We start from the raw sequence: 27,326 nt of genomic DNA on the forward strand, positions 1-27,326 counted from the left end.
AGAAATACATGTTACTAAACATGAAATAGGGCCAGTACAGAATATTCTGGAAAACAAATCTGGTGAAAGGAAAGAAAAGCAGTAGAAAGTTTCTTTAAAAACTCCTTCAATGTGGTCTATATCAGTTTCTTATAGTATACATTATTTTGCTGATCTGGCTTACACACATCTATCTAGGTAGCATCAAAAAAGTAATGGGAGAAAAATAATTATGAAATCTAGATATTCAATATGTCAGACTCCGTTTGGGGGAAAATGGGACTAGCGGGGACTACTGGCTCACAGTCGTGGAGCAAGGGGTCATTTATGTCAGATACCCTGGTGACCACACTACTACGACTCGGCAAACTTGGTCAAGTACAACACCTTTAGCACTACAACTCCTTTAGCACTTGGCCCTCAGTGGTAGTGATGGTGAGCAGTTACAGGGTTCTCGGGGAGATTGGTGTGGGGGTATAACAGGTACAGCACTCAACAGATACTAAACATTGTAAAAATGTGGTTGGCCAACACAGTGCTTGTCTTTGTAAGAGAAGTATTTGAATACACAGTAAAACTCAATACTACACACAACACAGAATTTATCAGGGGCTCAAGTATTTCTGTGCTGTACTACTGCTTTTCACAAGGAAGCCATCTCTCCCCTCTTCCATCGCCCTTACTCTAAACTTCAGCACCCGTGCAGTACACCCCCCTTGGTTTAACAGGCATTCAGTTTCTCGGTGTTAGTCTCAAACAAAGTTGCGGTCTGCCTTAGGCCTGTCTCGAGCCTCCCACTTTTCAGTCCTGGTCCTCCCAAGGTGAAGACGCACTGGGCAGTGGCGTAACGAAATGTGAGGGGGCCACCCTGCAAAGTACATGGAGTGGGGCCTCCCACTCTCCGGACCCAGTAAGGAGCTTGCAGGCCAGGTGTCCATCAGTCGTGCGCAGTGCCGGAGGGCCCCCCTGGAGCTCGCCCCCCCCCACACACCATGGAGGTTACAGGGGCTATTGTTACCCTACTGTTTATTGGCAAGTTTTCTAGAAAACCGAACTCTGTGTTCTAGAGTTATCTAGAAAATGGTAATTTGTATAGTAAAAGAGAGCCCTAATCGGAGTGCAGTAACCCTTATGTCCCTGGGTCCTGGTGCCACTGTTCCTGCTGCTCTAATGATAGCTATGTCCCCTATTTTAGATGACTGAAGTGATGTGGCATATGTTATAAAACTGGGAATGTAGAGGGTTGCTTTTGCAGGTTTACAAGTACAAATCTGAGAAACGTTTGCTTGAGAGGTGCCTTCTTAACTTGAGTATTGTTTACCCTGTTACAATTTTGGATCCCAAACCTTTGTGTATTTTCTGCTTCGTTCCAAGTACTCGCGAAGGAAAGTGCCCATGAGCTGAAAGCACTCCTACCGGTTACATCCAACCTGACTCTCCTTGATTCTTTCTTGTTCTTGGCTGCCTTAGCAGTCAGACACTTACAACCCGGTTAATGTTTGTCAGCAGTGCATTGAAACTCCATCAGTGGCGTAGCTAGGGGGGGTTGGGGGCTGTTTGCCCCAGGCGGCACTATTTTGGGGGCGGACAAAGGCATGGCTTGCTTTCGTGGACATTCGGGAATGGGCAGAGAGGAATAGGACTCGGGCAATGTCCTCTTCTTTTTTGTGCTGGCAGCTGTCCCCACCTCCCTTCCTATTATTCCCTCTCTTTCTGTCTTGCTCCTCACTTACTGAAAACCGTAACTTGAAGAAACGGTTCACAACCTTTCTTTCCTTCTTTCATTTAGTTGCTTCCCTGTGAAATGGATCCAAAAAAGAAAAACACTCTTGCGAGAAAAGCTCTTTTTCTGACATTTTTCTATTCCAAAGTGCAGCAGGATGGAGCGAAGTAGAAGGTTTTAAATATGAAAAATAAATACATAACTAAATAAAGCAAGACAGAGTGGTTGCAAAGTGGCCAGATTGGTTTTATTTACATCCAAATACATCAGCCTCACTTTACAGAGTTTGCCAGTGAAGTGCTACTTTTGTTTTCTCGTCTTTCTTTGAACAGCATTGTTGTTCCCAGATGGGAAAGTGTGCCATTCCTGGATGTACTGCAATACCTGGTTGATGGGTGGATTGAAAAACAAAATGTTTACCATGGCTCTGTGTTTATGGATGTGGTCTTTTTAAACCATACTGCTTACGTTTTATAAGGATATAAGCAATGGATATTGAAACGGTTCCCTTCAGGGCCCTCTAGTTGTGTCCTTAACTTTTCAGGTAAAACCACTGCCTGATTTCTGAATAGTGAGTGAGAGATCGTTAAGGTAACCATGTTGTTTCTGCTTACATTTCACATGCTTTACTTAATCTCGCATTCATTATGAGTGGTTGCTTTTACTTTTTTTTTAGGCCGCATATTACTCTTATCAAGTGCATAATTTGAATTTAGCCACACCCAAGTGTTTATAGCGGGCACAATTAGGTTATAGCTGAAGGCAGTGCGAGTTTCTCTCAGTGGGGAAGTATGGTGTGCAGTGGGGTGGAGGATGTGGCACTATGGCCAGAGCTGTCGAATTTGGAACTGGGTAACCGGGTTCAGCCTTCATGACCAGTCCACCAGACCACTCTACTGAGGGAGCACATTCCCATGCTAGACCATAGAAGGCCCCACTAGACCTTAGAAGGCTTGATGTCTTAGCACAAGCAGGTGTACCCTAGTGGTGTCAATTGTGGGTTAACCTTGAAGGCCTGTCCACCACAATCTATACTGAAGTTCATCTCCAGTCTTGCGGGCAGGCCTACGAAGCAGCACACCCTAGAGCAACCGTGATCCAGTCTCTGTGACTCTGTCACTGACGTCACATGAACCTTGAGCAGGTTAGGGCGATGCGAACGGTGTGACCACCCTGGGTACCTATTTAGGGTGGGTGCGTAGTGTTTGCAAGTATATTATGGTTAAAAAATAACTTGTTGCCTCCTTCCTGGCCTCCAGCAATTTTCAGAAACAATAAAAATTTCATGATAACTTCGGTGATTAATGTTCTTCCTAGAGAGAGATCGGAGTTTTGTCTAGTGGAAGGGTTGACTCCTGGAAAGGTAGAACAGAGGGTTAATGTGCCTGCTGCAAAGAACATGTACCATGCAGATCACAAAGTGCACTGCTTTAATTGAGGGACCATGATGAATGGTCATTTAATGCCAGCTGTACACGATGGATCCCTGAACAGTGTCATGTATGTGCATGTTTGCATTGTGCTGAGGGGATTACCAGGTAATTATTCACGCAGCTCTCTGATGGATGTCACATGCAGTTTTTCTGAGTCCCCAGATAGATCATGCAGTCTGTGTGTTCTCTTTTGTACTGCCAGTCACTGCCAGTCACCGGTGTATTCAACTGTGCAGCCTTGGACCGTGTCATGTATGTGCATGTAACTTGCATGATCGAGGTAACTATTAGCGGCGATACTATGTGTCTCTCGGACCTCTTTCAAGTGTTCGCCGTCCTTTTTCCCCAGCAACCCCCCCTCCCCAGGGGCGGCAATCTGAGGGATAGCCCCGGGCGCCACATGCTCTAGCTACGCCTCTGCCTGACCTTAAAGATCCTGCCAAGTTAGTTGAGTTGTTACTTTCAGAATGTATTAATCAAGCCCTGGGGCCATTACATTGCTGGGGTTGGGCTTATGTCAATACTCTGAGCCCTCTGCTCTTTAATATCTATTTGAATCCTTTGATTTTCCTGGCAGAGGAACTGGGAGCAAAAATAATAGCTTATGCTGATGATACTCAGCTCCTATTTACCTTGAAGGACTCCGACTTGTCTACAGAAACTGCCCAGAAATGTTTCTCATCTGTGTTTAAGTGGCTTGCACATGCTCAACTGAAGTGCAACGAGGACAAGTAGGAGGTCCTTCTGTACGGTCAGTTTCCGCCTGCCTTTAGAGAAACCCTGTGGCCACCAGACTTACCATAACCCAACTCAGAGGGCGATCCAGCAAAGAACTTGAGGGTCTGGTTTGGAGAAGACCTTCAGTTTTCGGTGCAAATCAAGAAACTCACCGGAGTCTGCTTTGGCACTCTTAAATGACTAAGAAGGTTCTTTCCTTTGCTACCGAGGCCAGCCAAGGAAATGGTCGCCCGTGCTCTCATTCTCTCCCGCATTGACTATGCCAATGCTTTGTACATTGGCATCCCTGGTTACCTGCTAAAAAAATTGCAAACCATACAGAATGCCATGGCTAGACTTCTGTTCAACATCTCTGGAAGATCAAGCGTAAGACAGCATTTACGAAACCTGCATTGGCTTCCTGTGGCCCACAGAGTGCAATTTAAAGCCCTCACTCTGGCTTATAGAGCCCTGCATGGTCTTGGACCAATGTATATCAGGAAGCGTTTTGCTTTCTATGTCCCCAGCAGATCTTTGCGCTCAGCCACCCAACGACGGATGGTGATCCCCCGATTCCACAAGACGCGATTGGGGGGTCAGTCCCTCTCTGTTAAAGCAGCTATAGCATGGAATTACCTTCCCTCGGAACTATGGTATATTCAGGACTTCAGACTTTTTAAAAAACAACTTTAAACTTTCCTTTTTAATCAGCCGACTTAAATTCTTTGTTCTACTTGATCACGTTCACTTTGCGCGCCAGGACACTCATGAGTATTTGTGTGCGGTATAAATACACTATAACATAACATAACCTAACATAAACGAAAACAGGATCATCATAAGTAAGCAGCTTGAGAGGGCCTACCAGATTGTTCACAGTAACCAAACTGGTATTATCAAGTAAAGCACCTCCCAAAAATATTCACATCTTAAACAAAGCAAACAACACTTAACCACAATTGTGCATGTTATTAGACATGCCATCACGAAGGGCACTGCCAGCGGCTGCCACTGGAGCTGCAGCCTTCAAACATTATTCACCAGACAATGCTGTGTGCTCAGCCCTTGCAGCCTTAGTTTCCTATCTGAGACTGCTCTAAAGGACTCCAACTCCACACCCAGTCAACATTGATCTGTGTTACTAATACAAGTATGGCGCCGAGTCCCTTTTTCCCTGCTCAGAAGCATCTGATCCAGAGTGGATGCAGATCCATTCTTTCTCTGAGAAGAAGGTAGCTAAGCAGGATATTTAAATACCCACAAACCTTTATGCCACATCTACATTCCCACAATCCTTTCTTCTATTGCTGCAATCTTTAAATGCCATTTTCAATAATTAGGCTGACTTTTCCTTACATTGTAACATATTCCACATGTTTCGTTTACATTTAAAATAAGCCACTGTACCTTTCAAAGGTTTATCTTTTTCCTGGGATGACAAGCACTAACCTTCTTTTGTAAAATAAATAAATAATAATAATACAAAATTTATAAAGTGCCTGGTTACTCCATACAGAGTGTTCCTGCGCTAGAAATTAATTCTCCAGTATAGAGCCAAAATGCACAGTCTACCCACCCTAAATTTGTTTAAAATGCTAAGTCTTAAGTTTCTTACGAAAGACTAATCCTGAGCATTCCTGTCTCAGATCCAGAGGCATGGTGTTCCTCACTGTGGAAGCTAGAAAACTAAAGGAACATCCTTCCATGGGTGCTTTTTTCACGATGGGGATTATGGTGAACGCGGCTCCTACAGACTTAGGACTTCTTCTGGATTGATAAGGCTTCACCAGAGAATATAGGTAATAAGGATAAGTTACTTACCTGTAATCCTAGTTCTCTTCAAGGGGTATACTCATCAAAGTCATAAGCACTGAATTATCTCCGCCCACGTGCGGGAACCCGGAGCATATACAAAAATACATATATATGTGTATGTAGTAGAAAAGGAGTACATAGTATGAGATAAATATACACATATACATGTATAACATAAAAAACATGCAGCCCTAAACATACCCAATAGGCTAAAAAGCCAGATTTACATGTATTTCTCTAGTATGAAAATAACCCATAAACATAATGTAAGGGAAGGACATGTACAGTAATAGAATTCCGCAAAAAATCTTTTATTTTCATCAAAGAAAACAGGTAATGGCAGGCAATTAGCCCAAAGAAGGCTGCATCAATCAATAATATCCCTGTACAGAAAAGGAAACTGGCACCTCGCCTGTAAGGCCTCAGAGACCCTGAGCACTTTGCCTGTAAGGCCTCCAGGAGACGCTGCTCCCATCATGCACCACAGGTGACAGGTCAGTTCTTTTGTACGGTATAAGAAACCTGTAGGAACCTGCATCAAAGATGCAAGAAGAACAAGTAAACTGCTAATGCTCGTACGGGGAGGCGGGAGGGTTGCTTATGACTTTGATGAGTACACCCCTGGAAGAGAACTAGGATTACAGGTAAGTAACTTATCCTTCTCTTCCAGGGGATACTCATCAATAGTCATAAGCACTGAATAGAGTAGCAAGCCCATACCCACTTCCGAGCGGACGAGCAAAAAACAGTAAACTAAATAGACGTACACATGTTAAACAGTATTAGCAAACAAGGTTCTCAGTGAGGCTTGCCCAACCTGAGCGTCTGCCTGCGTGTCAGCATCTAAACAGTAGTGGCGAGTAAAGGTATGAACTGATCGCCATGTAGCAGCTTTACAAATTTCTGCCATGGGGACATACCTCAGGAGAGCCGTGGTAGAAGCTTTTCCCCTAGTGGAATGGGCCTTAGGCTTCCCCAGAAGGGATTTGTTGGCCAATTGGTATGACAGAAGAATACAAGAAACTATCCATCTAGAAATGGATCTTTTGGAAGCTGTAGAACCTGTGTTATCAGGACCATAGTTAATAAACAAACGTTCTGATTTCCTCAGTGTCTTTGTTCTGTCCAAATAAAACTTAAGAACCCTCTTGAGATCTAGGGAATGGAGAGATCTTTCTTGGAGGATTCGAAGGATTTGGAAAAAAAGGTAGGTAAAGTGATAGTCTGGTTAATGTGAAAGTCCGAGACTACTTTAGGCAAAAAGCTAGGATGTGTTCTGAGAACTACTGTTAGCGTGGAACACAGTATAAGGTTCCTTACAGCAAAGAGCCTGGATCTCACTCACACTGCCAGCAGATGTAATGGCTACCAGGAACGCGACTTTCCATGTTAAATGCTGTAAGGAAACTTTATGAATAGGCTCGAAAGGAGCCCCTATCAACTTTGTCAACACAATGTTAAGCTCCCATGGAGGAGAGGGAGATCTGACTGGTGGGCAGACCTTTTTCAAGCCCTTAAGAAAATCCTTTACCACCGGGATTCTAAACAAAGAAGTCTGGTTGGGGGGTCTTCCTATAGGCTATGATTGCTGCAAGGTGGACTTTGATAGAAGTGAACTGAAGACCAGATCTAGCCAAATGCAGCAAGTAGGGTAAAATCACCTGTTCCTGACCCCGGATGGGATCATGTCTATTGTCCACACACCACTTGAAGGCATATGATTTCCTCGTGGAAGGTCTTTTCGCTACTTTGAGAAGAGCCATACAGTCTGGATTCAATTTTAGGTGTCCATATTGGATGACTTCAGGAGCCATGCTGTCAACCGGAGGGAGGACAGGTTGGGGTGGAATACTCTCCCGGCCTGTTTGGATAGGAGATCCGGGCGGCATGAGAACCTCTTGTGTGGCACTTCCGATAGTTGAAGGAGGTCCGGAAACCACCACAGGCGATGCCACTCCGGGGCTATTAGGATCAACCTGGAGTTGGTCCTATACAACTTGTTGATTACCACTGGTATCAACGGGATCGGTGGAAAAGCGTACAGTAAGCTCTGAGACCATTCAATCAAAAGGGCATTCCCTTAAGATCCTTGCTGGGGAAACCTGGATGCGAAGACGGGGCATTTTGCGTTTACAGCGTCTGCAAACAGGTCGATGTCTGGCGTTCCCCATTCTCGAAAGATGCTGTGAGCGACTTCGTTGTTGAGAACCCAATCGTGGGCTTCGACGAAGTCTCTGCTGAGAAAGTCCGCCTGGGAGTTGAGTGAGGCCCGGTAGATGAATGGCTACTATTGACAGGTCTCTCGCTAGAAGCCAGTTCCATATGGTTTGAGACTCTAGGTTCTTGATCGGGTACCTCCCTATTTGTTCAAATAATACATCGTCGTTGTATTGTCCGTTTGTATTAGAATGGAGCAAGACTTGAACGACGGAAACAGGGACTTGAGAGCTAGATGTACGGCTCTCAACTCTAGCAGGTTGATGTGGTAGCTCAGCTCGGAGTAGGGCCACAGACCTTGTACTTGCAGAGGGCCCATATGAGCACCCCAACCTTGGAGAGAAGCGTTCATGACTAAAGTCTGGGTAGGAGGGCCCTGGTGGAAAGGGACTCCCTTCATCAGGTGCAATCGCTTCATCCACCACCGGATGGAGTCCTTGGCTGATTGATGGAGAATTACCTGATCCTCCCAGCACCCTGATACTTGCATCCACTGGTCCTCCAAACATTGTTGTAGTGGACGCATGTGTAATCGTGCGTTTGGTACTATAAAGATGCACTACGCCATTGATCCCAGTAGTGGTGACACCTGTCGAACTGTTGGGAGATGCGTGTGAAGAAGGGTCAGGCATTGATGACAACCTCTCCTCCAAAGGACACACGCTTGCTTTTTCGGTGTCCAGGAAGGAGCCTAGGTAATTGATCTTATGCGTTGGATTTAGTATGGATTTCTTGAAATTGATGTGAAGGCCCAAGTTGTGGAGAAGCTGAAGGCAGCACGAGAGATGATCCTGCAGTAGAGTTGGAGATGAGCTCTTCAGGAACCAGTCGTCCAAGTAAGGATACATGAATATTTTCTGCTTGCGGAGGAAGGCATCCACCACAGCGATACATTTGGAGAATGTTCGGGGAGCTGATATGAGCCCGAACGGGAGAACTGAATACTAGTAATGTTGAAAAGACACTCGAAATCGTAGAAATTTGCGATGTTTCCTCGCTATTGGTACGTGGAAGTATGCGTCCTGTAGATCGATGGAGCACATCCAATCCCCTTGATGAAGCTGTGGGAAAATTTGATGGAGTGCTAACATTCTAAATTTCGCTCTGCGAATGCATTTGTTCAACAGTCTCAAGTGCAGTATAGGCCTGTATTCTGTGGTGTGGCCTATTTTTTGCACAAGGAAGAAACGAGAGTAGAGTCCTTGATTTCTTTGAGGAGCGGGAACTTTCTCTATAGCTCCTTTGCTTAATAAGATGTTTACCTCCTTTTGTAACAACCGTTGGTCGCAGTGAGAAATGCCTCTCGGAGGTATAGATGGAGGAGGAGTCTTGAACTTGAGAAGATAGCCATTTTGAACAATGTTGATGACTTATTTGTCTTTTGTTATACGTTTTCACTCCTCCAGGTGTAAAACGCTTCCTCCCACCGCAGTGGACAACAGCTTCGGAGGAAGACACACGTCATTGCTTCTGTGGCTGCTTTGGTGCTGCTGACTGCTGTTTTGGGTCAGACCGCAGAAACAAGGGATCTTGGTCTGGGGCTTTGTATTTCTTTGACATTCTTGAGGGACCCAAGCCCACTGTGGCAGGTGTCAAAAAAGTCTTCATCGCAGGCTATAACAATCCTGGCACCAAAGGCAGCAGAGGCTTTGCCGAAGCCTGATGGTGTAAAGTTTCAAATATAATGGATGTAGTAACCTGAGGTACAGACATGGCTTTGTTGAACTTGTTGGCACCTCTACAGACCACCTCATTGAATGTCTCAATATCAACAGGGGAAACCCTGGATGGTGGAGTTGAAGATATAGTAGGAGAATAGTCTTTATACGATGACCTTGTTGATGCTGTCGTTGTGGGAGACCTCTGTCTTCTCCTTGGCGAATGTGAACGGCGGGACCTTGAGTGCTCTTTTGAGCGTGAGCGCCCTCTTAATGGAGATCTGGAATGCCTCGGGGACCTACTAGCAGGAGGTCTTGAGCATCCCATGGTAAGAGGTCTCTTGGAATTATAGTTATACCTGGCGAAGAAGTCTTTCTCGACGTCGAGAGCCGTGATCTAGACGTTGGTCTTCCTACGCCTTACACAGGGATAACTTGCCTGTCCCTCGACATCGAACGCCTCGACGTCGAACCAGAATGAGCCACCATCGACGACGACCGTGGAGGTAACACTCTGGATGGCGGAGATCTATGGGACGAAGGCTTCGACGTTGGTCCCTTCGACGTTGACCGCTGGTGATCATGCAGTATCCTCGACGTCGACTCTGCCCTCGACGTAGACCTCTGACGGGTCAGAGAGGGTGATCTGGAGTGTCTCGACGCCGACCCTCGAAAAGGGGGCAGAGATCTTGACGTCGACCTCTGCATTGACGTCGATGGGCGCTTCGACGTCGACTGTGGTTTATCATGCTTCGAGCCCGAAGCAAGTCTCGACGTCGACCTACTTCTCAACGGCGATCCTGTCCTTGACGTCGATCTCACTTGCTTTGCAGGTCTCAACATCGATTTACTTCTCGACGGTGATCTGGTCTTTGACGTCGATCTCACTTGCGTTGACGTCGATCTCGCTTGAGTCGCAGGTCTCGACATCGACTTACTTCTCGACAGCGATCTCGTCTTCGACCTCACTTGTTTAGTTGGTCTCGATGCCGACGACATGCTGTGATGTTTTTTCTTACTTCTAGCTTCTGGTGATGCAGATCTTCGCCGTTTTCTCGGAGAGGAGGGCCCTCCAGATGAATGATAACTCTCTGGGCCACTTTTATGATGTGTTCCTCTGTCCAGCAAGCCTAGAAACCTGATCTTCTCTATGTCTTTCAAAGTTCTTCTTGAAAGATGAAGACAGTGGTAGCATGTCTATGTGTTGTGAGAAGAAGGTAGACACACAACGCAGACCGAATGAGGATCGGATTTGGCCATCTTCTTTCCACAGGAAGGACATTTATAAAATAAAGGTGGCATATGTACCTAAAAAGAATGACCAATTAGTCAGAAAAAGACTGATAAATACCACCAGTATCAAGAAATATCGAAAAAAGTAGTTAGAATATAATTTCTGACTAGAAAAAGTCAAAATCAGTTAAGCTCAAGCTCCAGGTTCCTCACAGAAGGAGCTGCAAAAAAGAACTGACCTAACTGTCACTTGTGGTGCATGATGGGAGCAGGGTCTCCTGGAGGCCTTAAAGGCAAAGTGCTCAGGGTCTCTGAGGCCTTAAAGGCTAGGTGCCAGTTTCCTTTTCTGTACAGGGATGTTTTTGATTTATGCAGCCTTCTTTGGCTAATTGCCTGCCATTACCTGTTTTCTTTGATGAAAATAAAAGGTTTTTTGCAGAATGCTATTACTGTACATGTCCTTCTCTTACATTATATGTTTATGGGTTATTTTCATACTAGAGAAATAAATGTAAATCTGGCTTCTTAGCCTATTGGGTATGTTTAGGACTGCATATTTTTTATGTTATACATGTATATGTGTATATTTATCTCATACTATGTACTCCTTTTCTACTACATACACATATATATGTATTTTTGTATATGCTCCGGGTTCCCGCAGGTGGGCGGAGATAATTCAGTGCTTATAACTATTGATGAGTATCCCCTGGAGGAGAAGGTCCTTTATAATTCAAGATTTTATGGCAGAAGCATGTGCTTTAAAGGACACTCTCTTGCTTAGCGGGATCTAGTGTAGTTTAGCAAGGGCTGGTCCCATGGAGGAGCGTCTCGTGATTTTCAGCAGCAAACTTGCTGCCGAATTCTGCACCCTCTGGAGCTTTCTCAGCCTCCCTTGTGTGGCTCCGAGATATAACACATTACATTAGCCTGGACATGGCCAGGGCCTGGACTACTGTTTTCCTAGCGGCTTCACACGGAGAAGGCCCCTGATCTTGTTCAATGTTTTTAGGATACCAACACATTTCACCACGAGGCTGGCTGTCTGGATGCCAAATGGTATATTTTGTCAAACCATATGCCTAGGTTCTTCACTTTCAGCTAGGGAACAGGTACTGGTACTGGTACTAGTCCAAGTGCATCTGGCCAAAGACTGTAAAAACTCTGAATCTGACATTTGTTTGCAGTTTCCGTGTCAATGAAATGCCCTGCATGCCCTGCTCAGCAGTCTGGAGAAGCACAGCCTGGAAAGAACATCCCAGATACTGCATGGAGTGAGCACTGTTTGTCTCCAGCACACCTCAAAGAGAAGCTCCCGGAGCGGTGTGATAAGTGAGCCATGCCACCTCCGTGTAAGGTGGCAACGGAGCCCCGGCACTGTTGGAAGGACCCCCTCTGGTGTGTTTGGGCCGTGGTGGTATAGATGGAGAGGTACTACGCCTCCTGGAGCTTGCCCATCCCTGATGACATGCCCTTAAACATGGCGACAGATAATCCAGCCACCAATTGACTGCCCTTTGGGCTGTCCAAAATGTGAATGACATTTCCAGCTTACCAATGACTGTAGATGGCAGGCCCATTGCCCCAGTGGGCACCATTGCACCAAGAGTGCTTACAGTATGTTAAGATTTGGTTCCATTATTCCACAGAAAGCATTACAGAGGATACCATTGTGCCAAGTATTCCCACATAATGTTCAAAATTGCCATCATTATGCATAATTTGATTTGCCCCATCATTAATTATTAGTATATGTTTGAATATGCATATCCCTCAATAATCCTTAATGCGAGCTCAGAGTTGCATCATCACTCAGTAATCCTGACTGCATACCCATATTTGCACAATTGCTCAGTAGCAATAAGTACGTGCTGATGTTTTCACAGTCATTTAGAAATGTCGACTGAATGGCCACATTTGTAGCATCAGTCGAATTCTATTTTATGCATGGATTTAAATCATCACTTAGAAAGCTTGTGTATGATCAGTTTTGCAGCTTCGCTGTGAAATATTAAATGAATGCACACTTTTCAGAGAGCTGAGATCTTTACTCACTGCCATAAGTATTCAGCTCAAGCCTGGACGTGAGCCGTCTGATTCTACCAATGCAAGTTTCTAAGGGACCATTTAAGTGTCACTCGGAACCCCCTAACACCTCTGCACCCAGAGTTACTGGTATCCTGGGTATTGATAGCTTGGGAGAGAGCTAGAGGGTGGGATGTATGTATTTTGCTATATTTCTTAATCGTCTAAGCTCCGGCACACAGTTAAATCTTAAAAACATAAACATGAAAACATTTACACATCACCTTGACCGCTTTTCTCGTCTCTGTTTCTAATTGGCAGCCATCCGTACATTACTGTTGCCCGTTACTCTGCCTACGCCGTGTTAGTCTTGGTAAATGAATGCTTTTATATGGAATGTACCCTTTCATTGTTCTCTTTCCAATGTGTTTTCATTATCATGATTATGAACTATGGAAAGTAGATCTGTTCGTTGCCTTCAAGGGTTCTGTCGACATATACTATTCCTACAACGAAGTGATGGTGTTTAAATCGAATCATTTATGTTGGTGAAATATATGCAATGTACAATTCTCAACTGAAACAGTAATACCTGATGAAGTTTGAAACTGCATGGTAATTCAAAAGGAGTACTAAAGTGCTACAGAGGTATGTAGTGAGCTGAGTTGAGATAGAGTTGGGTGAGCCATTGTAAGTTGAAGACTGGATCTGGCTCAACTCAAGGTCCCATTGGAACCTTGGGACCATAACGAGCCGAGCCTTTATGTGCCTTCTGCCTGCCACCCTCGCTCTACCTTTATGGACAAAGAGGTGAAAACAGAACCTTAACATTTGAGATAAAAAGGAGAGACAAACATATACCCATTCAGTGAATGATTTGTACAAAGTTGAACCAGAACACTTGGATTCATTGCGGCTTCCCCCGTAACTAAATTGTGTGATCTTAGGCAGATATTTCTTTTTACCTGCTTTTTCTTCACTATTGCATATGAAAGCACCTTCAAAGACGTGAAAACTGTCTTGCCTCTTAGTTCATTAATAGCAGCGGGGGCGGGGGCAGAAATGGTTTGAAATTCAAGTTAAAAATTATCACTTTTGATAAGTACGTCTCAGACTGTGTTACCATGTTATTTATAATGTCACAGCTTCCACTTGTTCAAGAAGTATGATTTACATGGCTAACATGTTCGCGGCTCAGCTCGTGCACAGGCTCTAAGAACCACCCAGACCCTTGGCTCGGCTCTGTCTCGGCTCGCACTGTTAATTTTTTGGATCGCTCACCTCTAAGTCGTGGATTCATCTACCTACCTTCCATGAGATCAGTCATAAGTTATTGTCCGTTTACTCCCTCCAAGTTCCATGTTTAACTTTCCAATGATGTGTTCCAAGGGAATAGTCCCAATGTTTCCCAATCCCCAAGGACTGTGCGCATGCTCCAGCCTTCCGTGGGTGACCTTAGGCCTGACTGACGTGAGCAGTGGTTGCCCGTTCAATTCCCTGACTACATTCTATGACGTTTATCACAAACCACATTGTTTCTTTAACTTATGGATCAAATGAAACTTCGAGTACAAGAAAGGTAATGGATATATTTATATGTAGAATGTGTAGAACTGTGTCATGGGGAGCCCCCCTCTCCTAGCTGCCAAGGTTTCAGATTGCTAAGTGTGACATTTTCATAATGTCAGTGTGATTAGGAGTGACATTTCAATGACCATGAGTGACACTATCTTGAGAGCAAAATTAAGCAATGAATAAGAGGGAAATATATAAATATCAGAATTTACAAACATTGGAACAACAAGAAACAGATTTTAAAACTGCTGCAAAGCATCACTAGAAATGAGAGGGCACTAGTGCCCTTGTAATCTGATCGCACTGTGAAGCTGGGCAGGACGGCCCCCGGCTGGAAAGATCTTGTTTTATTTGGCGCAGGGCGTCGCCCATGGCGCTAAAAATAAGGCAAATTGCATGCAGCGCTAGTCGAGTAGTGCAGCACCCCCTCCCTCCCGACGCTGTTACACTACAGTATTGTGCACTTACGTGTCACTGCTGAGGCTGCTTGCTGCACAATAATTCCTAGAGTACATGAGATCGTAGGCAGCCCAGACTGAATGCTATTTTATAGCAACCAAGCGCAACTATATACCTGGCAGACACGGGATGTGAGAGAGCCGTCGGTGCTGAAATAAGTGTAAAGGCGTGCAGCGGTAAAAATCAAGTAACTTTAAGTGCTTGTGCTACAACTTCTTGCTGCTAGCGGCGGCGCTCAGTGGGACAGCCTAGCCATTGATGGGTGATAAACTAAGTGACCCTGAATGAGTGTAGAACGATCAGTCACAGGGCAGAGGGAGCAAAAAGACTGCAGAGAGGGGCTCTCACCAAACAAGCTCCTTCTGGCACCCATCTGATACCTTTGAAATTCCCGCCAGTCGGGACCTGCAACGGCAACATTAGAGATGCTGATAAATAATTGAACTCCACAAGGATTGTTACGTGGTGGGGATGCGGAGGGTAATTTTTAATGAAGTCTTGCTGGGGTTCACACTGTAAGCTTAAAAAAAACCTTTATTTTCTGTCCCGCAGCAGGGCAGTGTGAACCCCACCCGTCCCCTGAGTGAATAAGTAATTACTTACTGCGGCAATGATTTTAAGGGTACTCACCAGCTGCACAGTCTGTGAGTGGTGTGTGCTCTCCTGCTCTGGGCTCCATCGCAGCTGCCACAGTCCCGTGAGTCGAGAGCCCAGTCGTCGGGAATCACAACGTAGATTCATTATAATGCAAGCATAACTACCATTTGCCGCGCAGAAACTTTGCTGCCTGACCCCTGCCCTCCTCCACCACAGGCGCCAGCAGGACGTGACGTATCGAAAGTCGGCTGCTGACACTGGGCGCAAATTATTACATTGTAGCACAATCACTGCTCAGACAGCCAGCCCCAGCATGCCTGAGCAGCGCGCTACCACTCTCCCGCTTTACATTTCAGACAAGCATTGGAATTAGCAATGCTATGGCTTGACTTTCCGGGGGCAGGCACAAATGCCAATGCATTTCATTTGGACTTCCTCAGGAGCTGTCAGGCCAGGGTAATGTGTTGAGGGGGCCCCCTGGAGCTCGGGGTCCCCCCCCGCACCGCAGAGGCTGCAGTGGCCTTTGTTACGCCTCTGGCACTGGGTGTAAGTGCGTTAGTGTCTCTTCCACTCCTCCCGAGGAGACCCAGGCTATGCATTCGAGAGCCCTCTTCCAGACATGGCATAAGCGCAGCAGCCACAGTCACACGGACACACAGGGGCAAGTTCCTTGAGGCAGCAGCTTCTGTTCTAGTGCCATAGCCTGCACAGGAACGCACAGGCACGCATTAGGCAAGTGTCACTGGACTAGCCATGGTACAAGTTCATTCGGGCAGACGTGTGGAAAATACCACAAGTTTACGCATGTCTCTTCAGTGGCGCAAACTTCTCAGGCACAGTTGGGGAAAGTGCCACAGATGCAACAGTAGGGTTGATGGGGCAATCTACTCACGCACACTTCAGCAGTGCCCCAAATCCCCAGTGTCAGTGACCATCTCAAAGCTCACACGACAGCAGTTATGCTGCCACACGCCTCTGTCAGACTGATCCACAGCACAAGGGTAGGCTGCTCTTGGCCACACAAGTAGTTTGCTCCTTCTACTAGGCTGGCTCCCTCCTCCTCCCTTCTTCCAGGCAGGATCGTCCAGGTGTTCCAGGACAAGGCACAGCTCTTCTTTCAGGTCAGATTCCACGTGATATCCCCTCACCTTTCAGAATCTGGCGGTCAAGCAAGCACCAGACCAGTAACAGTGGGATGTTATATGAGAGGGCCAGTATGCTATAAGGATTAGTTACTTACCTGTAATCCTAGTTCTCATCCAGGGATATACTCATCAAAGTCATAATCTATGAATAATCCCCGCCAATGTGCGGGATCCCGGAGCATATAGAAAATACATATATATACACATATATATGCATATGTGAAAACATATACATGCAGCCTACAATGTTTCCAACATGGCAAAAATGCTGAAATTACATAGGTTTGCATTGTAGTACCTCTACCTTCCTAACCCATAAGGAAAAAAGGAAGCAGTAAACAATTGTCATACAATAATGCTTTATTGCCATAAAGCAAACTTGCAATTGCAGGCATTTGCCTGTAGCCTGCAGCAGAGTACTAAGAAACAAAGAAATCTGACACCTTGCATTGAAGGCATTAGAGTAGGGGTACCGTGCCTTTAAGACCTGCAGGAGACCCCTTGCTCCCATGATGCACCACAGGTGGCAGTTAGGTCAGTTCTTTTTGACGGTGCATATGCACCTAAGTAGATCTGCAATCAATAAACAATAACTTGAAGAGAATGCTCGTCCGGGGAGGTGGGCGGGTCGCTTAGGACTTTGATGAGTATACCCCTGGATGAGAACTAGGATTACCGGTATGTGACTAATCCTTCTTATCCATGGGATACTCATCAATAGTCATAATCTATGAATAGAGTAGCAAGCCCATACCCAAAGTCTTGCGGACGAGCAACAGAGCATATAGAACATGAAGTAACATCACATTCAAACAGCAGTTATGCAAACAAATTCCTCAAAGAGGCCTGCCCCACCTGGGCATCGGCCTGTGCATCTGAATCTAGGCAGTAATGGCGTGTAAAGGTATGTATCGAGCGCCATGTAGCCGCCTTGCAAATCTCAGATATAGGAATGTTGCGAAGGAGAGCTGTAGTAGAAGCTTTCCCTCTGGTAGAGTGTGCTCGTGGTCTGCCCAGGAGAACCTTGTTGGCTAGTTGGTAGGACAAGGCTATACAGGAGATGATCCATCTAGAAATAGATCTTTTGGAAGCAGCCAGCCCGGTATTTGTTGAACCATAATTGACAAAGAGCCGGTCAGACTTCCTAAGTGGAAGGGTTTTATCAAGGTAAAACTTCAATACTCTCTGGCGGTCTAGAGAATGTAAACCTCTCTCCGGGGGAGTGGTTGGCTGAGGAAAGAAAGTGATAATCTGATTGATGTGGAAATCCAAGACCACCTTGGGCAGGAAACTCGGATGAGTCCGCAGCACCACTCTATTGTCGTGGAAAACAGTGTAAGGCTCCTTGCAGCACAGGGCCTGAATCTCACTCACCCTGCAGGCTGAAGTGATGGCTACTAAGAAAGCAGCCTTCCAGGTCAAATGCTGAAAAGATGCCTTATGAATAGGCTCGAAAGGAGCACCCATCAATTTGGTGAGGACAATGTTAAGCTCCAAGGGAGGCGAAGGGGACCTCACTGGTGGAAACACTTTCTTAAGCCCCTCTAGGAAATATTTGACCACAGGCATTTGAAAAAATTACGTCTGGGTAGGAGACTTTCTATAAGCTGTGTTAGCAGCTAAGTGGACCCTGATGGAGGGGTACTTCAGGCCTGACCTTGCTACGTGCAGTAACTATGGAAGAATCACTTGCTCTTGACCTTGAGTCGGATCAAGAGCGTTGTCCCTACACCAAAGGTAAAATCTCTTCCACTTGAAAGCATATGACTTTCTTGTGGAGGGTCTCTTTGCTTCTCTAAGTATGTCCATACAGTCAGCCGAAAGGTCTAGATGTCCGTACTGGATGACTTCAGGAGCCATGCAGTCAACCGGAGGGAGGGGAGGTTGGGATGAAACACTCTCCCCTCGTTCTTGGTCAATAAGTCCGGGCGGCAGGGCAGCTTTCAATGTGGAACCTCTGACAGTTGGAGGAGATCCGGGTACCACCACTAGCGTGGCCACTCCGGCGCTATCAGGATTATTCTGGTGTAGGTCCTGTAGAACTTCTGTATGACCGCCGGGATTAGAGGGAGCGGAGGAAAAGCGTACAGCAATGTCTGCGACCAGCTGATCAAAAGTGCATTCCCCCGTGATCTCTGCTGGGGGAATCTGGACGCGAAGACGGGGCATTTCGTGTTTGCCGCGTCTGCGAACAGATCGATGTCCGGCACTCCCCACTGCCGAAAGAACTCCTGAGCGACGTCTTCATTGAGCACTCAGTCGTGCGCTTCTACAAAGTCTCTGCTGAGGCCGTCTGCCTGCACGTTCAGGGTTCCTGGAAGGTGGACTGCGACGATTGAGAGACCTCTTGCCAGCAACCACTACCAAATGGATTGGGCTTCCAGAGACAGGACTTGTGACCTGGTGCCTCCTTGCTTGTTCAGATAGAACATCGTTGTTGTGTTGTCTGTCTGAATCTGAATGTGGCTGGATTGAAGAGACGGATACAGGGATTAGAGCGCCAGATGGACCGCCCGTAGTTCCAAGAAGTTGATGTGATAACTTCTTTCTGTCTTGGACCAGAGACCTTGTACCTGAAGCTGGCCTATATGAGCTCCCCAGCCTTGCATTGAGGCATCTGTGACCACTGTCTGTGTTGGAGGCGTCTGATAAAAAGGGATCCCTTGCAGCAGGTGAGAACGTTTCATCCACCATCTGATGGAGTCCCTGGCAGCTTGGTGGAGAGAGACACGATCTTCCCAGCGACCTGACCTCTGAGACCATTGATCTTCGAGTGCCTGTTGTAGAGGCCGCACGTGAAGGCATTCATTAGGCACAACGTAGATGCACAAGGCCATCGATCCCAGTAGTGAAGACACTTGCCTGGCTGTGGGAAGTGCAGTGTCGAGAAGAGTGTGGCACTTGAGAAGCATTGATGACAACCTCTCCTCTGAAGGACACACGCTTGCCTCTGCAGGGTCCAGGGAGGCACCCAGATAGTGTATCCGTACTCCTGAGCGACGTCTTCATTGAGCACTCAGTCGTGCGCTTCTACGAAGTCTCTGCTGAGGCCGTCTGCCTGCATGTTCATGGTTCCTGGAAGGAGGATTGCGACGATTGAGAGACCTCTTGCCATCAACCACTGCCAAATGGATTGGGCTTCCAGAGACAGGACTTGTGACCTGGTGCCTCCTTGCTTGCTCAGATAGAACATCGTTGTTGTGTTGTCTGTCTGAATCTGAATGTGGCTGGATTGAAGAGACGGATACAGGGATTAGAGCGCCAGATGGACCGCCCGTAGTTCCAAGAAGTTGATGTGATAACTTCTTTCTGTCTTGGACCAGAGACCTTGTACCTGAAGCTGGCCCATATGAGCTCCCCAGCCTTGCATTGAGGCATCTGTGACCACTGTCTGTGTTGGAGGCGTCTGATAAAAAGGGACCCCTTGCAGCAGGTGAGAACGTTTCATCCACCATCTGATGGAGTCCCTGGCAGCTTGGTGGAGAGAGACACGATCTTCCCAGCGACCTGACCTCTGAGACCATTGATCTTCGAGTGCCTGTTGTAGAGGCCGCACGTGAAGGCGTGCATTAGGCACAACGTAGATGCACAAGGCCATCGATCCCAGTAGTGAAGACACTTGCCTGGCTGTGGGAAGTGCAGTGTCGAGAAGAGTGTGGCACTTGAGAAGCATTGATGACAACCTCTCCTCTGAAGGACACAAGCTTGCCTCTGCAGGGTCCAGGGAGGCACCCAGATAGTGTATCCGTTGAGTGGGGTTGAGGACCGACTTCTTGTAGTTGACTTGCAACCCCAAGGAATGCAGCAGGTTGAGGCAGTATGAGAGATGGCTCTGGAGTAGCACAGGTGTGGAGCTTTTCAGGAGCCAGTCGTCTAGGTATGGATAGACGAAGATCTTCTGCCTGCGGAGGAAGGCAGCCACCACCGCCATGCACTTGGAGAATGTCTGTGGGGTGGATTTGAGGCCGAACGGAAGCACTCGATACTGGTAGTGGTGACGAGAGACCTGAAACCTGAGAAATTTGTGATGTGTCACTGAGACAGGAATGTGAAAGTAGGTGTCCTGCAGGTCGATGGCACACATCCAGTCTCCCTGGTGAAGGTGCGGAAAGATTTGATGCAGAGAATGTTTCCTTTCTGATAAACCTGTTCAGCAGGAGCAGGTCGAGGATAGATCTGTACTCTTTGGCTACTCCTCGCTTTTGGACTAGGAAGTAGCAAGAGTATACCCCCTGGTTTCTTTGGAGAGGTGTGACCTCCTCTATGGCCCTCTTGGGAGAGGAGGATAGATACTTTGTCCAGTAAAAGCCGCCTTTGAAGTTGAGGAAGGCGCTTCAATTGCGGGGGCACTTGCGGACGGGCAGACTTGAACCTTAGCAAGTAACCATGCTGCACAATATTCAGCACCCATTTGTCTCTTGTTATGGTTTCCCACTCTTCCAGGTGAAAAACGATACTCCCGCCTACCGGAGTGGCGAACAGGTGTGGAGGAAGTAATGCCTCACTGTTTGGGAGGCTGCTTAGTGGTGGACTGTTGTTGCCACGACCCCTCTGCTGGAATTGGGACCTCTGCTGGTTCTGGGAGGACCATTGAGGGGTTTGAACCCTCTACTGGAAGGAACGTTTGTCGCCCTGACGAAAGTGCTTCCGGTATTCTTTGCGCTTCTCCAGACCTACAGCCTTGACAGTATCCAGCTCCGCCATCATCTCGTTCATCTCCTCATCGGCGTGAGCCCCAAACAAGGAGGAGCCGTTAAATGGACGATTCAGAATCTTTTTCTGTGCATCAGGCTTGAGGCCTGTGAGGCGCAGCCAGGCTGAGCGCCGTGAACAGACGCCATGGGAGTAACCATGAGCGGCAAGATCTGAAGCGTCCGCTGCCGCACTTATAACTTGATTGGCTACTAGCCCACCTTCTAGCAGGATTTCGCTGAAGTCCTGCTGGTCTTCTTTGGGGAGCTTTTCGGTGAACCTTGACAGGGAGTCCCAAAGAGACCTGTCATATCGCCCGAGAAGGGCTGAGGCACTTGCAATCTTCATGGAAGAAGCCGACGTATTGCACATTTTCCTGCAATAGGAGTCCATCTGCTTACGGTCCTTCTCTGGGGGTACAGAAGATGATGCAGCCGCCGAATGAGACCTCATGGCTGCCGCCACAATGACGGAGTCCGCTGGTGGATCAGCTCTGAGAAATAAGGGATCCTCGGCTGGGGCCTTATACTTTTTGGCAATCCTGGATGGTACGGAGCCCACTGTAGCAGGGGTGAGGAATGTGGCCATAGCTGGTTCCAAGAATCTTGGCACCAAAGGAAGCGGCAGTCTAGGAGCTGTGCGATGGTGTAAGGTGTCGAAGATGATAAATGTGGGAACTAAGTGATGTTTAGTTTCTTCGCACCCCTACCCAGGACATCTGAGAAGGTCGCGATGTCATCGATGGGAGACACCCACGATGGAGGAGTCGAGGAGAAGGTCGGAGAATAGTCCTGGACCGAGGACTTAGTGGAGGAAAACCATGTGGGCGATCTCGTGCGTCTTCTCTTATGGGGACGGTTGTGATGAGAGCTGCGACGACCCTTGGACCTTGATCGGTGCCTGGAAGGTGATCTTGGTCTTCTGGGGGGAGACTGGTGACCCCTGGACGTGATCGGTGCGTGGACGGTGATCTTGGTCTTCTGAGGGGAGACTTGCTTCTCTGAGGAGAGATCCTAGAAGGCGAGTAAGTGCGAGAGTAGTCCGAGCCCGGACTTCTGCAGTCACCTGTCCGGACACCTTCCAGCCAGCGAGGTGACAGACCGTACTTTTCTCCAGCTTTGGGAGATTTCTCCGGTGAAATTTGCACAATATGCAGTCCTGGGGATGATGACTTGTCCCCAGATGACGTGTCCTCTGCGGCCGCTGCACTTTTTTCCCTCGACGTCGAATGCCTCGACGTCAATGAAGTCTGCGTCACCATCGGCGTCGATTGAGGGGATCTGCTATGGGAACGCTGTCCCGCTCTCAACGGTGGTCTCGACATCGATCGCCTACGGCGATGTGGAGACCTCGACGTGGACCTTCGCCGTCGGTCTGGTGATCTCGACGTGGACCTTCGCCGTTGGTCTGGTGATCTCGACGTCGATCTCCCATGGCGCCGAGTTGGCGTCGATCTTCTTGACGTCGAGTGATGGGACTTCGACGAAGCTCTCGACGTCGACAAGCCCACTTGCGGTGAAATGTTTGCCGTCGTGACTCTCGACGCCTATCCCCTCAAGGGTGGCGGAGAGTGTCTCGACGGAGACGGAAGCCTCGACGGAGACGGAGACTTTTCAGGTCTCTCAGGACCCACAGCCTTCAAGCCCGAAGCACTGTGCCTCAACGCCGACTTACTTGCATGCGGCAGAGAATCTCAACGTCGAGATGGTGATTTGTCCCTAGACGCTGAAGAGTGTCTGGGTCTCTTCGACAGCGAATCTCCTGTTACCACCTCTCCTGAGTCCAGAAAGAAGAAGGTATGTCGCCGGTTTCGGTGTTGTTTGCTTGAGGAAGGTGGTTTGAAGACTCCATGGTCACCTCCATGATGGCTTCTGTCCTTCTCCAGCTGGACATGAAGTTTTATGCGTTCTCTGTCACGCAGAGTCCGCCTGGAAAATTTCTGGCAGTGGCAACACTGGTCAGGATTGGGTGATGATGGAAGACACACAATACACACAGAGTGTGGATCTGCCAGTCCCATCTTCTTGCCACAGGAAGGGCATTTCCTGAATAAGGCAGGCATTCTGACTGGAAAAAATTTATAGTAAGACCCAAAAACCAGTAGAATAAGCCTTTAGGAGTTAGAAAATGTCGCGTGTTCTGAGAAAAATATCAATTAAATCACTTTCAGTCAAACAACTGAAGAGCTCAAGCTCCAGGATCCTCATAGAAGGAGCCGGAAAAAAGAACTGACCTAACTGCCACCTGTGGTGCATCATGGGAGCAAGGGGTCTTGTTTCTTAGTACTCTGCTGTAGCCTACAGACAAATGCTTGCAATTACAAGTTTGCTTTATGGCAATAAAGCATTATTGTATGACAATTGTTTACTGCTTCCTTTATTCCTTATGGGTTAGGAAGGTAGGGGTACTACAATGCAAACCTATGTAATTTCAGCATTTTTGCCATGTTGGAAACATTTTAGGCTGCATGTATATGTTTTCACATATGCATATATATATGTGTGTATATATATGTTTTTTCTATATGCTCCAGGATCCCGCACATGGGCGGGGATTATTCATAGATTATGAGTATCCCCTGGATGAGAACTTCAGTGACCAAGATAAGAAAAGTCTGGTTACACTAGAATAAAAAATAAGAAAACACGGTATGCTACCATTACCACACTACAGGCCTGAACCCGTAGTCCTCTATCACTAAGGAAAGCACGCATTGCGTGCCCCTCAAAGTCGATGACAGGACACACATCAAGGGACAGGTCTAGGCTTCACACGCATGATAGATTAGCTTGAGATTGAGGCCGAAAATAACAAAAACTATGGAAGAAAATACTCGCAGTTGGGCACTCAGGGGAGGGGACACAACTGTACCCATGAAGGGGAAATTTCCATCCCAACACCATATATGTTATATTAGCATACAGCATGCCGGGATTTGTGTTAGATGTTACACAGTTCATTATGTTGTGTACAACATTTAGAGTGCACCTTAAATCTTGGGTGCCCAAAAACATAGAAAATCCTCTCAGGCCCTCTAAGGTTTCTCAAAAAGAAAAAAGCTTTGAGTCTTTGCTAAAGAAGAGCTTGAGTTTGTTTCTCTTGAATGGGAAATTATTCTGTCATATCCTAATTATTACATTTATATGTAATCAACCAAGGTCCTCCTAGCTGCTCAGCCAGAGTGAGAGATGGTAGCGGAATGTTGGTGTGACTGTGATGAATGGAATGCCTGGGTGCCTGTGTGGATGAGTGGTGACAGTTGGAGATGGGCTGAGCAGCTAGGCAGGCTGCTCTTGGTGGTGGGGCTGGTACATGGCTAGTACCTGTCTAGAGCTGGCTGGACTATGATTGATACTACCCAGACATGGAACCAATAAAGAAGACTTGAAATATACAACATGGCTACCAGTGTCTCTATGTGCAGGGTACAACATATTCCATAGCTGGAGAAACGTCTGCAAAAGGGTGCTCCTATGAAGCATAGAAGCAAAAGACCTTAAGTAGTAAAAAGACTTGGACCTTAGGGTTCTACATAATAAGTTTCTAATAGTAAACAAAGCCTCTATAGCTTGTACCTCCTACGATATCCCAGAGATCGATTTTTCGGCTAGCGCCTCCTGTGGCCAGCAGCTTTGAATTAGGACTGAATTTGATGGCATTCACTTCTGAATCGAAGGTATCCTGAAGGAAGACATCATAAAAAATATTTATGGTTATAGATTGGCAGCTCTAAATTCTGCAATTGTGTCAAGAGCCTAAAATAATTCTCTTTACAATAAATGTAAAAAACAAGGATTAAGCACTTTGATGAGTAATGTACAGTAAAATTAGATTCTCAAGCAAGCAGGAGAACAAACTCACTAGAAGGAAAAGTTAGACTTAGAGGAGACTTTGTGTCTTCTCCTAGCTTCTTACTCGATGGCTTGTCTATCTCAATTCAATGCATCAGATTCAGCTGCTTTCCATCCTATTCTTGCACTTTTTCTGCTCAAGAAGCAGTTCAGCCTCGCTGTTTTTGAGTGGATCAGTTGTATTCTTCTGCTGCTAACATTAGAACCTTGCATTGCATGGGGCACTATATTTTCTTCCTTTCCCTCTTTCTCTCTCTTCTTGCTCTCCCTACAGCCCCCTCTTTTGTCATTGTAGCTATACTATTTGAAAATGTGTCCACTTGTCCCCACCACACTTTGTTTCGCGAACGCCCATATCTTTGAATGTTTTTTTAATCATTCAAACTAGGCTGCCTAGTGTGCACACAAGTACAAATGCTGAGGCTACCTTGAAATGATTATAAAAAGCTTTAAAAGAAACATTGCAAGATGACTGGTGTACATGCGCATGGCCAATGGCCGCTGCGGAAAGCTGTTTCTTAAGCTTTATGGAAAAGTATTTCCAGATGGCTTTTCCATAAAGTTTAGGAAAAGTATCCCAAATTAGGGAACCATTATTGTGCATGCAGAGTGGTCATCTGAGGGAGAAAAAAACATCAGCAGAGCAAATAGGTCAGTGCCCTGTATCACATGGTGAAACCAAATTGGCTTTGTCAATGCTCATTAAAAATGAAACATGGCAGAAATAAAATTTTATAAAAAACGGATGAGCAGCAACTTTGTTAAGAAATGTAAAGACTTCAGGCCAGATGTACGACCGCTTTTGCATGCGCAAACAGGTTTGCAAATCCGTTTGCGCATGCAAAAACAGCATGGGCCATGTACAAAGCCTATTTAGCAAGTCGCAATTTATTTGCGACTCACTAAATAGGTTTTGCAACTCGCTATTAGGAAGGGGCGTTCCCTTCCTAATAGCGAACGCAAGCCCATGTATGAATGTTTTGCGTCTCGCAAATTACCACCCTCTTCATGAGCATGGTAATGCACTCGCAGAAGGGAAGGGGTCCCCTTCCCCTTTGCAAATGCAGGGGAAAATATTTTTTAAGGTGCAGGCAGTGGTCCCAGGGACCACTACCTGCCCTTGAAAAATGAAACTAAAACGTTTCATTTTTTTTTTAATGCATCCCGTTTTCCTTTAAGGAAAACGGGTTGCATTAAAAAAAAAACTGCTTTATTTAAAAGCAGTCCTAGATATGGTGGCCTGCTGAGCCCAGCAGGCCACCATACTTGGGAGGGCCTGCCATTCTTAATGGGGTCGCAAATTGTGAGAGGTTCATTAATATTCATGAGCCTCTCAATTTGCGACCCCATTGAGAATTGCAAACAGTGTGACACACACTGTTGTACATCCAAAATAGCGCCTCACCAATTGCGAGTTGTAAAAACTCGCAATTTGCTAGGCGCTATTTTGCGCGCCGTACATCTGGCCCTTCACCTTCAATGGAAGCAAAACTCTTGCAACCTTCATTACTATTTTATTGCAGTTGATGTTTTAGTTAATTTTTTTTTATAGCACAGCAGTATCCTAAGTCATCTCAAATAACACTTCACGGATGGGTGCTTCAGAGAATTAGCCTGTAGATTTTCCTTTTACAGCAAACCTCTGAAATAGTGCTACCTCATGTATCCTTGATGTGTGGGACACATGTGGGTAACTATGGGATCCAGGACCCATGATCAATGAAACATTCTGCTGGAGCACAGAGCACTATATCCTGCCCTCAACCTTTTTCAGATCCTCTTCACAATAAAATTTAGTTTCAAAGGGACATCCTTGTGCAATAAAACAAGGGGAACCCATCATTCCTAGGAACCTGGTTAACATAATTGTTATGCGTACACAGTGGTTTCTTCGGATTTTGTTTTCAACCTTTATTTAACCCCTTGTGTGCAAGTTTATTTCCCGCGCTGTGCGGGAGAAATAAACGGTGGGCGGGATTACGACGGCTCCCGGCCGTCGTGCGCACACGCCCACCGTAATGCACGACGGCCGGGAGCCGTCTTGCGCACACAAGGGGTTAATTACATAGCAGTAAAACATTACAGTGATGAAAGTACATTGATCTGAGCTGTAGGCAAGAGAAAAGAAAAGTACAGGGAACATAAATATATCCATTGTCAGGAAGGGTTTGGGGGCCCGATTCATAAAGAGCCTCCGTGCATCAAGA

The 27,326-nt window shown here is 46.5% G+C and overlaps 1 protein-coding gene and 1 long non-coding RNA gene across 2 annotated transcripts in view; one reads left to right on the forward strand and one right to left on the reverse strand.

Annotated features, from left to right (window-relative positions):
- ATG16L2 (autophagy related 16 like 2) overlaps positions 1-27,326 on the reverse strand; it is a 694,312-nt gene that overhangs the window by 294,204 nt on the left and 372,782 nt on the right. The window contains exon 10 of the mRNA XM_085623378.1: positions 24,844-24,949. Coding sequence (XP_085479504.1) covers positions 24,844-24,949 — 106 coding nt within the window. The remainder of the gene's footprint in view (positions 1-24,843; positions 24,950-27,326) is intronic.
- Positions 1-27,326, forward strand: part of LOC146806075 (uncharacterized) — a 200,584-nt gene that overhangs the window by 55,243 nt on the left and 118,015 nt on the right. The gene's annotated exons all lie outside the window — the stretch shown is intronic.

Source organism: Triturus cristatus, chromosome 8 (assembly GCF_964204655.1).
Source record: "Triturus cristatus chromosome 8, aTriCri1.1, whole genome shotgun sequence".
Classification (NCBI taxonomy): domain Eukaryota; kingdom Metazoa; phylum Chordata; class Amphibia; order Caudata; family Salamandridae; genus Triturus; species Triturus cristatus.